This window comes from Apis mellifera, linkage group LG9, assembly GCF_003254395.2.
Source record: "Apis mellifera strain DH4 linkage group LG9, Amel_HAv3.1, whole genome shotgun sequence".
In the NCBI taxonomy this organism is placed as follows: Eukaryota; Metazoa; Arthropoda; class Insecta; order Hymenoptera; family Apidae; genus Apis; species Apis mellifera.
In genome coordinates, this window is record NC_037646.1 from 349788 (window position 1) to 366189 (window position 16402).

Below are 16402 nucleotides of genomic sequence, written 5' to 3' on the forward strand. Positions count from 1 at the left end.
GAATATTACTCGAGCTTTGAATCATATTTTATAATTAGTGCAATGATAAAATATAAAAAAACTTGATTTACCTTGTACTGATTCAAATATATACATTATGAAATTTGGGGATTTCGCTTCTCGCATTTTTCTTGCTTAAAATCATTGGAAATGTATCAAAAACGTTATTCCGATTAAATGAGAAATTAAATAATATCGTTACTAAGATTCATTTTAAATCTGCACTTCAATAAATTCAATGAAATAGCCATGATAATCGGTGTAGGATTATTTTAGAACTGGATTGTCATAGATAGATTCAATATTTCATACAATAAGAGTTACAATTGTTTTGTAATTCATTATTAGTGATAAATAAATATTTTCATAAGCAGATTGAATTTTGTGATATAAAGTACAGAAAGCAGATCCAATAATCTAAATTCCTTTGTGAATGATTTACTGAGCAACAATTTATACAAAACATTATTCATGACAGTGATTTTGTTATAAAAATTCTATTTCTCCATTTAAAAAACAGCAAATAAATTAGGGAACTCTCAGGAACAGACATATAAAGATTTCTATTAATTGAAAAATTAAATGATCATCCAGAAAAAAACAAAATAATAATATATAATTTATGATGAAATATGAAACATATATATGAATTTATAAATAGAAATTCTGAATTCAATAAATTAATGTACTTCTTATTATTATCATACAGTATTTAAAGAATCTAGCATTATTTTTAAATTACGAGTTGTATTTGATAGTTCTGCTAAGATATCAGAATTATCAACAATATACAACATACTAAACAACAAAATAGAATTTATTTTCAGTAATAATTAGATTTCATAAACATAAATATATTTTGTTAACTGATATCAAAAAAAATGTAACCAAAAAATACTTGTCAATAAAGAAAATCGCTGTTTTTAACATATGTTTTAGAGATTATAACAGAACCACTTAAAATTTACGAATTAAATATTTATGGATCTTTTTTAGCAATTCGACTGTTGTTGGTGAAAATTACAGAAATAACTTCTTTAATAGCAGCCAGGTCATTTTTCGATTCGATTTTTATATCAATAACCTATTAACAGAATAGAATAAATGATCTAATACAAACAAACTAACAACGAATTGATCACAATTTTATGTATTATAAGTTCACTTCGAAATTGAATTACTAATAACAATAGAATATTAAATGATGAAAAATCAGAAGTGAAAATCAAAATCAAATCTAAAAAAGAAACAAAAATACTGGAACTATTGTGGAATGCGCACCAAGATGAATTGTATTTTATAAGATTTTTCAATGGATTTCATAACGAAACATACCATCTTATCTAATATATCACAAATATTTGACCTATTAAGATTATTAAAAGTATTTATTTTATACGCGAATTTATTTATTAGTGCAACAATTATGGCAATTAAAAATCTCTTGATGAATCTCTTCCTCATACTTCGTGAATAAATTTCTGGAATAAACTAGATTTTAGTTAATAACATTGCAGTTTTCAGAGCTATAATCGATAGGACAATTACATAATATCTGTATTTACTTACGTTTACAAAATCATAGACAATAGCACATATATGTTCTTCTTATGTGTCAAATCAAACTAATCTAATGCGCTTGGAACTGTAATATCTTGCTGTTTGTGCAACTCATTAAAAAGATGTGTATAACACTAAATTGCAATTGAAGTCAAGAATTTTGTTGGACTGATACTATGATTATATTCTGGATTAAGGCATCACTATCATGATAAAAGATCTTCGTTGCAAATTAAAAATACAACGATTAGGATATATCACCTAATTTGAAATCATGAATGATTTCAATGAATCAAAACGATGATCTTTCGAGATTTTTTCTTATTAGAATTGCATATGACAACACTATGGTGAACTTGGAGAACTACATGCAATAGTCACAGACAGATTCTTATATCGAAGAACTATAAAGAACACAGTACAGTTACAACTTTTCAGTGATTAAGATAAAGAAATAGAATTTTTTAAGATTTTTATCTTATAACCGACTATTTCACGCCTACTATTTCTGATTTATTGAAAACTACGTAAGCAAAATCACGAATAATATATTTATCTCATTTAGTCTCTACATATGAACTCATATTATAAAATATTATAACAATATTATAACAAATATATTATAACAAACACACTTCAAATCAGAAATTCAGAACTTAAAAAATAATTTAGAAATTCTGAAAGACAAAGTACTGTACTTGTTAAATTCTTAGATACTTTTAGATTTCTTAGAATAAGCAATGCCTCAATTAAACAAAAATATTTATTATTCACTCAGTATACAAATCAAGTAGATTATTTATTTTTCATAAATTTTTTTATAATTATACGCGAGTTATCAAACTATATAGTTTTTTTGCTGCGCAAAAAATTTTGGATATCATCTGCTAGAAGGATAGTGAAGAGCATCATTAAAAAATGTTTAATATTTTCAAGTAAAGTCCAACGCAAATAATGAGTAATTTATCTGTTATCCAACTCACTCCTGTATATTCCTCTATATATCTTGCTATCTGCGAAGACTATGCAGATCTAAGGACAGGATGCGCATTAAAATTTATACTAAGGAATACATCTGTTTATTCGTATATTTTGTAATAAAGGCGATTCGCTATATTGAATTAATTATTAATCTTTTCACAGATGCATTTCTAAACTGGTAAAAAAATTTATTATACATCCACAATTATGCTACGATATTTATTCGGATAACGGAACTAATTTTGTTGGAACATGATTAAATTTAATTGAATTTAAAAAACTCTTGCTTCAACAAATGCTTCTCGCATAAACAAAGAAATTTAAAAATAATCTAAAAAATATCTTTTTATAAATAAGAAGATAAATTTTTATAAATAAGTGATATATAATTCCTCCTTCTGATTTTGAAAGCTTATGAGAGAACATTATAAAATCAGCGAAATCACATTTGAAGCGGATCATCGGGGATGCGATATGACAAATTATATACTTTCTTAGTACAGGTACAGACAGTCCTTAATTCTTGCCTTCCTTATCATCCGATTCCAATGATTTTTCACTTCCTTCTTAATGATTTATTTTGTGTCCCTTTGAATTTGACCTGCAAATCTAATAAAAAAATAAAACAAATTCAGCAGAGCAAAATGTATAACATTTTTTTTAACATTTTGTAATCTCGAATGGACAGAACTTGTGAATTTAATAATAAACATAAATATTCATTAGCATATGAATTTTGCTTTTGATTATTTCAGAGTAGAACTTTTAATAACAAACTTTGTAATAAATTAATTTTATTACCATATTAATTAATTAATTTTATACTATAGCTCCAGGAATTGGAGATATAGATTGGAATGGATTGGAGATATATATTTCTATTAATCTCTTATATATATTTTCTATTAATCTCTAATATTCTATCATTCCGTTAGGTATAGAAAACATGAAAGATTGTTAAAATTTTAAAAATGCATTCCCTCAAAAGGATTTAACCATTAGAAAATTTTAAAATATTAATTAAATTAATATTTATAATATATATATTTAAAATATTAATTTAAAATTTAATGGATTTTAATATTTCATTTAAAATTCAGATTTCAAATTGATTTAATTTTTTAATAAGATTTATTTTATTTTTATAATACTTTATATTATTTTTACATACATATATTTAATTTTGTATTATTTTTATTATTCATAATATTTCATCAATTTTGAAATTTTAAAAAAATGAATTATGTTATTATAATAAAAATTTTTCAATATTCTTATTGTTAATTAATAAAAGATATTATTTATTTTAAAAATTAAAATCTTTCAAAAATGTTGAAATATAATTTATAAATATTGATTTTTTGATTTATAAATATTGCATAAATTATTAAAATTCATTAATTTTAATTTATCAAAGAAAATTGAGAAAAAAAAATTTTTAAATTTAATTAATTATATCTTATATTTTTTTATTATATGATATTGTAAATCAAATATTGTAAAAATCAAATAATAAAAAAAAAGATTTGTAAGATTGAGAGAAATTAAGAAAAATATAGTAATATAATAATAGTATATAATAATGTAATTGTTGTCAATTATAAACTTTTTAAAATAATTTAAAGTTATAAATAAAATCAGTAATTTTATTGACATTTATAGCAGATTAATTGGTATTATTTATTCTTCAGCAATATTATAAATAAACAATAATTTGATAATTTCAATAAAATAATAAAAAATTTTCAAAAACATATAATGGTATAAAAAGACTAAAATGATTTTTATAAATTCATTTAAATTTGAAATATATTTTAAAATCTAATCTCTATTGTAATTATGAAGTTACATAAATTAAAAAAACTGTTTTTTCATAAAATTAAAAAAAAAAAATTAAATTTCTTAAAATTTAAAATCAAAATCACTATGTATAGGATTATAGGACTATATGTATAGGATTACATGTTATACATATATATATATTAATTATGTTTATATTTTTATATTTTTTATATCTATTTTATTTTATTATTATTTTAAGATTTTTATTGCACTTAAATTTAATACATTTTGCAATATTATATGCAATTTTATACTTATATTGTTGAATTATTGTAAAGATTTTTTTAATTATATCACAGGCAGATGGATTATTGATATAGATGCATTTTGAAATTGCGACTATATAGATAATTTATTAATAATACTATTTCTGCTAGTATATTTTATTAGTATTATATATTTCTGCTATTTCTGCTATATATATATTTCTAGTATTATTTCTAATTATTAATAAAATTTCATTATCTAGATAGAGAATTTTTATTTTCATTTCATTATTAATTACATTATTGATTAAATATTTAAGAATTTATTACAATATCATTACAATATTATCACAATTCATATTATAAAAATAAATTTTAAAAACTATTAATTTAATATTGCAACATTCAAAAATTATAATTTTTTTTCATCAATAATTTATTAATAAAATTATAATAAAAAATTTATAATTAATCTAAATTTTATAATTTTTAAATTAAGAGCTTAATTAATATAATGATTTTTAATAATTTATTTTCTATATTCTTCAGGATCTTTCATTTATAATAATATAGTCTTTAAGAAATAAGTAAATCAATTAAGAAAAAAATAAAATATCGTATAAATTTTACATAATGTACATAAAATGTTTACAATTGAATTATTAAAAATTATAACTTTTTTATATTTTATAATATTTTTATCAATATTTAAAATATTTTGTATGAAATCAATTTTTTAAAAAATATACATTACTATCCACTTTTAGTTTTTGAAACATAAAAATGAAAATATAATTGTTTAATATTGAAGTATTATTTTAATTTTTCTTGTTAAATATTACGATATTATTGTACCATATTTAATATATAAAATTTTAATTAAGGAAAACATAAATATTATATGTATATAATAGTAACAATAATAATAATAATGTTATTATTATTAGAATTACGATTCATTTGGATTTTTCTATATTTTATCCTAGTTTTTAAAGTATTCATGAACATTAAGAGAAATTTTTTATAATAATTTAGGTTTAAAAATTTGTATAATTTATATTTATACATCAATTTTATTAATTTTATTTTAATATAAGTTGAATTAATAAAAAATTAATAATTATAATTATAATTTAAATTAATAAAAATATTTTAAAAATTGAAAATGTAGTAAATGATCAGTATGTATACATATGTTCATACATAAAAAGAATTTATAAATAAAATTTCTACTTTGTATTTATTAATTATATTTTCTCTTTATTATTTTAATTAAAATAAATAAAATAACTTTTAATGTTCTAGGTTAAATAATAGTTTTACTATTATTAAATTATTATACATAATATAAAAAATTCAAATAAAAAATTCAAAATAAAATTTTGAATTTTTGATTTTAATCCTTATTAATAATTGTATTATATAAAAAGAGAAAATATATTAAATAATTAATATAAATATAAAAAAAAATAATACTTGTGCTATATTATCAATACTATTGCATTAATTATAATTATTTCATTATATTATATTTTTCTCGTTTATGTGATTTATTATGATAACATATCACTGAAAACAAATATTTTATAAAACTAATGTGAAAGTTCGAAACTAGTAATTTCTAGTAACTTGATTGATTAAATCATTGATGCCAAAATCTCATAATTTTTATCTAAAATAAATTGTAATACAATATTATAGTATAATAAAAAATATAGATATAGATAAGTATTTAAAAAAAAGGCATAAAGTTATACAGAGCAAATGAATTGTATATGTATGTAATAAAAAATAAAATAATAAACATTTATTATATTTAATTTATTATAATATATTACATTCAAATTTTATATTTTTCCTATTCTTTTTTTCTTTTTTTTGTAATTTTTATTTAATATTAATATTAATATATTTATATATTATTTATATAATATATTTATATAATATTTGAACATAAGATTGCATGTTTAGCATAAATATATATTCAAATTTCTTTTAAAAAGTGTATTATCTATATATTATATATTTCATGAACACAAGGTAAAGTTGAGTTGCGCAGGACCGTTGCGCAGGACTGTTGCGCAGTCAGTTAAGCATAATCCACTGGCAAAAGTAGTGGGGCTGCCCAAGAGAAAGATGGCCGCCACCAGCGAGGAACCGAGTGTTATGGAGCCTTCTCAGACGAATTCCGGGCAAAATCAGCCCGTTGATCCTTTAAAAATGCTTTATCCGATGGTAAATGAAGAGGAAACGCCATTACCACGCTCGTGGAGTCCAAAGGACAAATACAATTACATCGGCCTCTCCCAAAACAATCTTCGTGTTCACTACAAAGGTACGTTTGATTAGTCTTAATCTTTCTCAACTATTTTTCTGCCATTCAGAGAATTCTCGCGGATGATTTTTAATGTTCTCCGAAATGAAGGATCGAGGAATGATTCCGGCCAATAGGATTTGATTCTTACTCGATACGGACGAATCGTTGACGGAGCTATAATATCGATTGAAAATGGCAGAGCTCCGTTTCGCGTGTGTCAGCGACCTAAACAAAGGAATCAGCTGATCGGTCATGGTCTCTGTTCGACTTTCTCTTGATCACTCATTTTTTATTAAATCCCAAGATTTAATTCAAATATCTATTCATCAATTGAAATTTTCGTGGATCTATGCTTTTCTGATTTCTTTCGGACATTTATGGAAAAAATGAATCTGCGTAGAGAAGGAGTAATGGCAATGACAGTTGCGATGTTTGAATAGTTTTCTTGTTCTGCTAAGTTTTTCTTTCTTTCTTTTTCTTTTTTTTTTTCTCCAGTTTTATTGTCAATCAGTTTTAAAATGAACAAATTTTAAAAATTGAAAAAAATATTCGAATTATGTATTTATAGAAGTTTAATAAATTAATATAAATTAAGATACTAATAAGAATAATGTTATTGTTATTGTAATTGTATCCTGATTTTCAAATTAAAATTGAAATTAATTTAAATATTTTTATGTAAAAATAGTGCGTTCCATATTTGAAAAAGTAATACTAATTGATTAATAATATTAAATGCTCTTAAAAATAATTTTTCTTCTAAAATAAAAAATCCAGAAATTATGTAATATTATTTACATTTAATTAATATTATTTCAATGTGTAAAGTAATAGATTTTTAGATTAACAAAATTATATATTATTATATATTAATAAAAAATATAAATAGATTAATTACAAAAAATATATTAGTTAATAAACAAAATTTTTTAAATAAAATAAAATATTTTATAAATTAATGTAATTATTTTGTATTTATAATAAGATTATAAATTTTAAAAAGACTGTAAATTCCTTGTGATAATACTACTGATTTAAAATTTAATAATATTACTGATATATTAGAGTAATTTTAATAACTTATATTAGAATAATTTAAAATGCTTATAATAAATTTATTATAATATTTTCAATATTTGTTAATATAATTTATTCCTTTATACAGTATTTGTTTTATTTTATAATTTTGTATATTTTCTTCATACAATAGAAATTATGAAATATCTTAGATCTTTTGTACAAATAAATTTTTCAAAAAAAAGATCTTAATTTTCATTATAAAAAAGATTATTATAATAGTAAATATATATTTAAGTAGCTATTATATTATTATAAGTAAATTGAAAATAATTAAAGTATAAATAATTTTCTATTATAGGAATATTTATTTAATAAAATAATAGTTAAAATAAACTTAAATAAACTCCATTAATTATGATGATATAAGAAAATATCTTATGCAATATGGAACTATATTAAAGGATGAATACATTACAAAAAAATATATTTGTGACAAAGTCATTTTTTTCTCTCTGTTGTTTTTAAAATTATTAACATTTTTTTTTATATGCATATATATATTTTTTCTTGCATATTTTATATAACATTAAATATATTTAGAAATTTATAACTGCACAACCTTGAAGTATCTCCTGACTCTCAAAATTAAGATTTATTATTTATATTATCAAGATTTTATCATAATTGATAAATTTTAAGTATACGACGGACATAAATTTATGAATATAAATATATAAATATATAAATATGTTTTAGAAAATTTTATTGTTATAAATTTTTTTTTATAAGGCATCTATTATAAACTTTTTTAAATTATTTAATTTTATTATTTTTCAATTATTATTGTATGTTTTTTAATTATATAATTACTTTTTTTAATTATTTAAATTTAATTTAATGATTTAATATATTTAAAATTATGATCTTTCATAGCTATATATTACTGAAATAAATAATAATAAATCAATAATAATGATCTTCTGATATATAATTACATATAAAAATTTTAATTATTTTCTTTTTCGTATTTTCTGATGTAGATTATTTGTTATAAATATTCATTATTTTCTTCATAAAAAAAAGCTTCTTTTTTTATTTCGAATTTATTATGGGTAGTTTATTATTATAATAATGAGTTATTAAAAAATAATCAGATTTTTTAAATGTGTTTACTTATACTTGCACATTTTCGTCCGTTAAAATATTGATCTTAATAGAAACAGATATTATATTTAAATCATTATTACATTAAGATTATCTAATTAGGCATCTTTGAATGCATTTTAATTAAAATATATAAGAAAAAAAAATATACATCATGTAAAAATGACTTCAAAAATTAGAAAAAAAATCTTTAATTTATTTTTTGATTCCATTTAATTGCATACAAAATATATATTTTTTAATTTATCATAATTGAAGAATCTTAAAGAATTTTAGACTATATTTTATGTATGTACATATATAACAGTTTTGACCATATTTATATATTTATATATAATTATAACTTAAAAATATAAATATTTATAATTCTTAATATAAATATTCAAGAAAAGTTATTATTTTTAAAATTTTTTTTGTATTGTTCAAAATCTTTTTTTAATTTTTTTAAAATTATTAATTTTGTAAAAAATATTCTTAATTTTTATTAAGAAAAAATATATATTATATATATATATTTTTATATATAATATATATATATATATTATATTTTATATATATATTTTTTATATATAATATATATATATTAAAAATATATATTTAATAATAACAATTTGTGAAATGTATAAAAAAAATAATTTAAAATAAGATTATAATTATAAACTAAAACATAAAAAAATTATATATATATATAATATTTTTAATGAAATATTTATTTTTTTATTTAAAAAAAAATATCTTTTTAATCAATTTAATTACTTAATTATTATATTTTTGTAAAGAATACTTTATATAATATGATTTTGTGTTAATTTTATAAAATTAAATAAAAAATTACATATATTGTATTTTTATCTTTCTTATTTTCTTAATAATCATAAAAATTAATAATTTTTCTATTTATTTTACTTATTTTGTTATAATAAATTATAATTGTAATATATGGTATTTTAATACAGAATTAAATGAAAAAAATATATAATTATAAAAAAATTATATTTAATTTCAATTACATGTATTATAATTTGTCTTAATAATTGTAATATAATTTGTCTTGTCAATAATATTATGAAACATTAAAAAATATATGTTTTTTAAATATATATATATAGATTCTGTATCAATTATATTATATGTTTCTTTGAATGAAATATGTTTCTTGTTTCTAAAAATTTAATAGATAATAATTAATTTGATAATTTGTTATTTTTGTTTAATTTCATATAATATAATTTCAATAATTAGATAATTATAAATTTAATGTTTGTTTCATTACATAATATTTGAAATATAACAATAATTTAAAATTTTAATCTTTACTATTATTAGAAATTGACTTTACTACTATTAGAAATATTCATTGTATTATACAATATTTTCATTTTATAAGAAAAATAAAGAAAGCATAACGAATTTTGTGTATGTTATTTTATTACTGTTAGTCAAAACATTCTATTCTTATATTCAATATTTTTTTTTTTAAATATTTATTTAAATTATTTAATGAAGATATTTAATGAAGAATAAAAAAGAAAAAATATTTTTAATTTTGTTTCTTTATAATATAAAAAATTTTTAATATAGATTTTTATAATATTTTTTGCTAAATTGACAAGTTCCAAATATTTCACAATTATAAATATATTTTATTAATATTTTTTAAATTTTATTTAAAAATGCAAGAATTTTTTTGTGATCAGAATTAATGAAAATTTAAAAAATTGAATATTTTAAATATTTTAAAAATTTAATGGTTTTTTAAATTGTTAAAAAAAATTAAAAACAATTAGAATATAAAATTATATTATATTATAAAATTTAATCTTTATTTTTTCTTATTTTTATATATTTTTTTTATTTATTCCATTTTTATTATTTCCCATCTCTTTATTATTTTAATTTAATTTTTTTTAAATATAAGTATAAATTATTTTTTTATTTCAATTATAAAATTTTTTAAATTTTAAAATATTCTAATCATTTCAACATTTTAAAATTTTTAAGTATTCGCATATTATATTTTTTATAATTTTACATTTTTAAATTTAACAAGGATAGTATTTGCAAGATAAAAAACAATATTTTCAAACAAAAGAATTTTTTAATTTGATATTTTTAATTCTTTAGTATTTAAAATTATATTATATCAATTATTTAAATTATTAAAGAAAATTTAAATTGTCTTTAAATCATTTATAAATCATTCATAAAAGAAATATTGAAACAGTTTATTTAAATTTTATTTTGATAAAATGAAAAGTAGTTATAAAAAGAAAAAAAATTTAGAATTTATAACTTTCGTTTGTAATTAAATTCTTGTTTGTTAAAATCTTTATCATTTTTTAATTAGATTAATTAATTCTTTCGTTGAATCAATTAACATTTTTTTATAACGAAAGTAATATTACTATAAATGTTTTTATAATCGAAATTTAATACAAATAAAACTAATAATATAATTTTATTAAAATTAATGTAAAATTATTACAACAATATAATATTATTATAATTATTTTATTAATAGAATCTGAATTTCAAGTAATGATTATTGAATTAATTAACTAATGATCAAAAATGATCAAAAGGGCGCCATTTCAAAAATTCATCCATTTTTTAACATTCTTAATAAACATTTAAATATTTAAATATTGTAAAATCAATTTGAATTTTAAAATAAAAAACATATATGTATGCGTATTCATATTAACTTGTTAATTAAAATCTTTTTTTTTTTAATAATCTTTTTTTTATAATTAAAATTACAAGTATATTGTCAAAATATAATAAAATATAATAAAAAAATACAATTTATTGAAATTATATATTTAAAACATTAAAAATATATATCATATTGTGAAGTTTCATATTGTTTAACAATCAATTTTATAATTAAAATATATTGAAAAATATTCATGGAATACAAATTTTCATTTTAAATATAATATAATATAATTTTATATCATATTATATATTATAATTTTTCTTTTTTTTTATATTTAATCATTTTATAATATAATATAATATAATATTTATAATATAATATAATTTTTCTTAATTTTTATAGGATAAAACAATTATTTATTATATTTATAATTTTATTTATAGTTTAAAAAAATTTTTTTATTTATATTTTTTAGTGAATAATGTATTTTTTTTTATTTTAAATAAACTTATTAATGTTAATTAATGTTTATATATATAATTTTAAGTAGTATAACTACAACATATTTTTTTATTTTAATTTATAACCATTAACCAAAAAATTATAAATTAATAATTAATTTATAACTTTTATAAGAAAGATAAATAAGATAATTTTATTTTATTTTTGCACGAAAATTAATATAAAATATTGTTTGCTAAATTTTAATTTTTTTTTAATTTTATAATCTTTAATAAGCATTTCTTATAGATTTTAATATACTTAGTATAAATCTTCAAATCGTTTTTCTTAAAGTTCATTGTTTTTTAAAAAATTAATTCAAAAAAAATTTTAATTTTGAAATTTTATGCTTTTATAATAATTGTTTATTTATTATATCATCAATATATATATATATATATATATATATATATATATATATATATATATATATATTTTGTTCTTTGTATAAGGAAAATGTTTTTGAAATGACTCTGTGGATTTTTCTTAATATAGAATAGAATTACATAATTATTAGATATAAACATTTAAATATATTTAAATAATGATCAAAGTTAAAAAGACGCTGAAATTCATCCATTTTTACTCATATTTTTTATTTTCAAAATAAAAAAAGAATAAGATCTATATAAATATAATAGAGGAAAATAATTTAACAATATCACACAAAAACATAGATTGATTTCTTTTTATAGAAGTCATAGTTATAAAAATCATCAAAAGAAGTTATAAATTCATTTATTTTTTCAATATAGAAAAAAATGTTTCGGCAAAAAAAAAAATTCGGCAAAATGCACAAATGACAATAATACTCAATAATGGCAATCATCTCGCCTGCTTTAATTTATCAAAATCGCAGCGAAATGATCACCATCATTAAGTATCATTATTAATATTATTAATATATTATTAATATATTCTGTCTTTCTAATATATATTCTTTTTTCTCTCTCTTCTAATTATTAATATTTTTTTATTAAAAAATTTTAATTTAGAAAATATAGTAATTAATATAATAAAATTTAAAATAGAAATTAATATAATGAATTTAAAAAAAAATGTTTAAATAGAAAATGAATTAAATATAAAAAATTTTATAAAATATTTTTAGTAGATTTTTGCTAAACATTGTCATATTGAATTGAATACTGAATTTACATTATATATTTAAAAAAATTTACAATTAAAATATTTTATAAATTTTTTATCGCTTGAAAAATACTAAATGGTTTAAATGTTTGAAATATATTTGAATAATATTTAACAAAATGATTAAAAAATAATTAATAGATTTATTTATTATTTTTATAAAATATAATTATTATATTAAAATAATATTTTAATAATTTAATATAATAATATTTTATATTTATAAATAAAATATCGTTTCATATATGGAAATTCGTTTTGTATATAAAATTATATAATATTTTTTTTTGATATATATAATTTATTTAATATATTGTTTAATTCTTAATATGTATATATATATATATATATATATATATATATATATATACACATATAATATAACATCAATCATTGATTTAAAATTTTATTAAAATAATCATAAATAATTTATTTATATATATAATCTATTATAATTTACGTAAATTATTGAAATTTTGTTTATTATTTATAGTAGATTATGTATTTTATAAATGAATTTATTTTATTAATATTTATTATATTAATATCTAATTGTCTAAAAATGAATAATTATTCTGATATCAATTCCTGACAAATTCTATTATAATGTTTATAAGATGTGTTAATAATTGTTTTGTACTTAATTAAATGTGAAACGGGTAACTGTAGGTTACTAGGTCGACAAACTGCATGACTGCATTACAAGTGTATCCAAGATTAGCGATTAGATTGCGACGAACGATCAGTTTTGTTCTCGAATTTCTTGCCTTTGTGTTTTTAACTATATATCATTTTTTCCAAAGTTGTTTAAAATGAAATAAAAAAAAATTTTATATTTTATTTATTAAATATTTAATTTTTCATTATTAATATTTTATAATATTTTAATTAATTTTAATTAATATTAGGATTAAATATGTATATTTTTAGAAGATTTTAGAAATTATGAATTCCTAAAATGATGATTTTAGGATTTTATGAATAATAAAAATTATTTTGCACAATTATTTATGGAGTTATATTTTATTATATAATAAGATATTTGCTCATTATGATATAACCTATATGACGAAAATAGAAAAAAAAAATTTTTTTTTGTTTAAGATTTCGTTTTTAAATAAATCAAGTTTAAAAAATTTTCAAGTGAAATATTATTTTCTAATTAGATATGTTATTTTCTAATTAGATATTTTTTTAATAAATTACAAATGATAGAAGATAATTCTATGTGAAAATAAACAAAAAATATAAAATAATTTTTTTTTATTTAAAAATTAATTTTTCAAAAAATTGAATTTGAAAATTCGTCTTTTATATACTACTACTTCTTGATTGTGAATATTCAATTTTGATTTTCTCAAAAATAAAAACATAAACGATCAAATTTTATTTTATATTTTTCGTTTATTTTTACATGAACAGTAATCGTCTACTATTTATTTGTATCCAATTAGAAAATAATAAATTTCATTTGTTTTGAATATACCAATTTCATTTGAAAAATTTTAAAATTCAATTTATTTGAAAAAAAAGCTTTAAACGAAATAATTTTATTCTTTTTTTTCGATTTATTATAGAATAGAAACAGAATCATCAGTCACTTGTATCATGATTTCGAAAATACATTGTATTTATCATTTTTTTTATTATCTTATACTATATTATATATTATTATATATTATTATACTCTTATATTATTATATAATGAATATAATTTAATTATAATTTACTATATTATTATATTTATTGTAATTTATATTTTATTATATAAAAATTAATGATAAAGTTTAAATTATTTTTTCTTTTTTTAATTTTTTTATATATTAAATAAATTGCTATCTAAATATGAAATATATAATTAATTTAATTTTTCATATGTATATTTAAATAGTAATGAGAAATGATATATTTTTTTATTTAAGAAAATATAATTTATTTATTAATACTTTATTTGAAAATGCAAAATCTAATAAATATAAAATCTATTTTTTTTTAAATTATAATTTATTTTTTCTGTAACATTATTATTATATATTATATGCAAAATTATATATTTTATAAAAATTATGTTAAGTTTATTTTATTATTTATTATTAATTACTCTCTTATTTATCATTACAAAAAGACATTTTTAGAAGAAATTTTTATAGAAGAAATTAAGCTGAAAGTTATATTAAAATCATGTTTATTAAAATTTTACTGATTGCAAATTGCGTATTGTGAAATATTTTTTTCGAATCATTTCAAAATTATAATAATTGTAATGTATCTTAGATGTTAGTTTTCTAATATATAAACAAATAATTTAAGTATACATGAACAAATTATTTAAAAAAATAATCTTTGTAAAAGTAGATATGATTTTCACTTTAAAAAAAAAACAATAACTTTCTCTGGAAATACTTTTTTTATCACAAATAAAAAAATAATTAAGAATAGTAGAATTAGGATAGAATTAAGATAGACCATATATAAATATATTAATATTTTTGTGAAACAACTTTTAATTTTAGAAGCTAAAACAAATATATGCAAAATGCAAAATGCAAAAGTCTCTTATTTATTAAATTATGAAAAATTTTATAAGACTGACTTTTATAAGATAGACTGAATTCTTTATTCTTTTTTCTCTATAATATATAATTTTAAATTTCTACATATAATTATTTGTTATAATTATTTGCAAGTAAATGCAGAAATACAAAAAAAAAGTTGTATGGATTAAATTTTTATATGGAATTCTGTATTTTTTATTTTATATTTTTATAATGTTCTTCTCTAATATTAAGGCTTATTCAAAACATTTTTTAGGTATGTATTTTTCATAAGCTATTGCTAAGTTATTAACTTTTATATTTACAACGGCATTAATGTTACAAATGAGAAGATCAATCAGACTTCATCTATTGTAGTGATTTTGAGATGTATGATTGTATTTTGATCAATAAAGAAAAAATATATGGTTCAAAACAAGATGTATCTTAGCATTAGTGAGCATAAGAA

At 17.0% G+C, this 16402-nt stretch overlaps 1 protein-coding gene and 1 long non-coding RNA gene across 4 annotated transcripts in view; one reads left to right on the forward strand and one right to left on the reverse strand.

Annotated features, from left to right (window-relative positions):
* Positions 1-960: 960 nt before the first annotated feature.
* On the reverse strand, positions 961-6204 carry LOC102655064. Its single transcript, XR_001706255.2, has 2 exons — positions 6066-6204; positions 961-3150 (listed from the first exon to the last, which is right to left on the reverse strand). It is a non-coding gene; the product is annotated as an uncharacterized LOC102655064 (long non-coding RNA).
* A 438-nt stretch (positions 6205-6642) lies between these two features.
* LOC107964022 (ran-binding protein 9) overlaps positions 6643-16402 on the forward strand; it is a 33806-nt gene continuing 24046 nt past the window's right edge. For all 3 annotated transcript variants that reach the window (XR_003305330.1, XR_003305329.1, XM_026442752.1), the window contains exon 1: positions 6643-6924. Coding sequence is in view for 1 of the 3 variants with exons in the window: in XM_026442752.1 (XP_026298537.1) it covers positions 6726-6924 (199 nt within the window). In the remaining 2 variants the exon portion in view is untranslated. The remainder of the gene's footprint in view (positions 6925-16402) is intronic.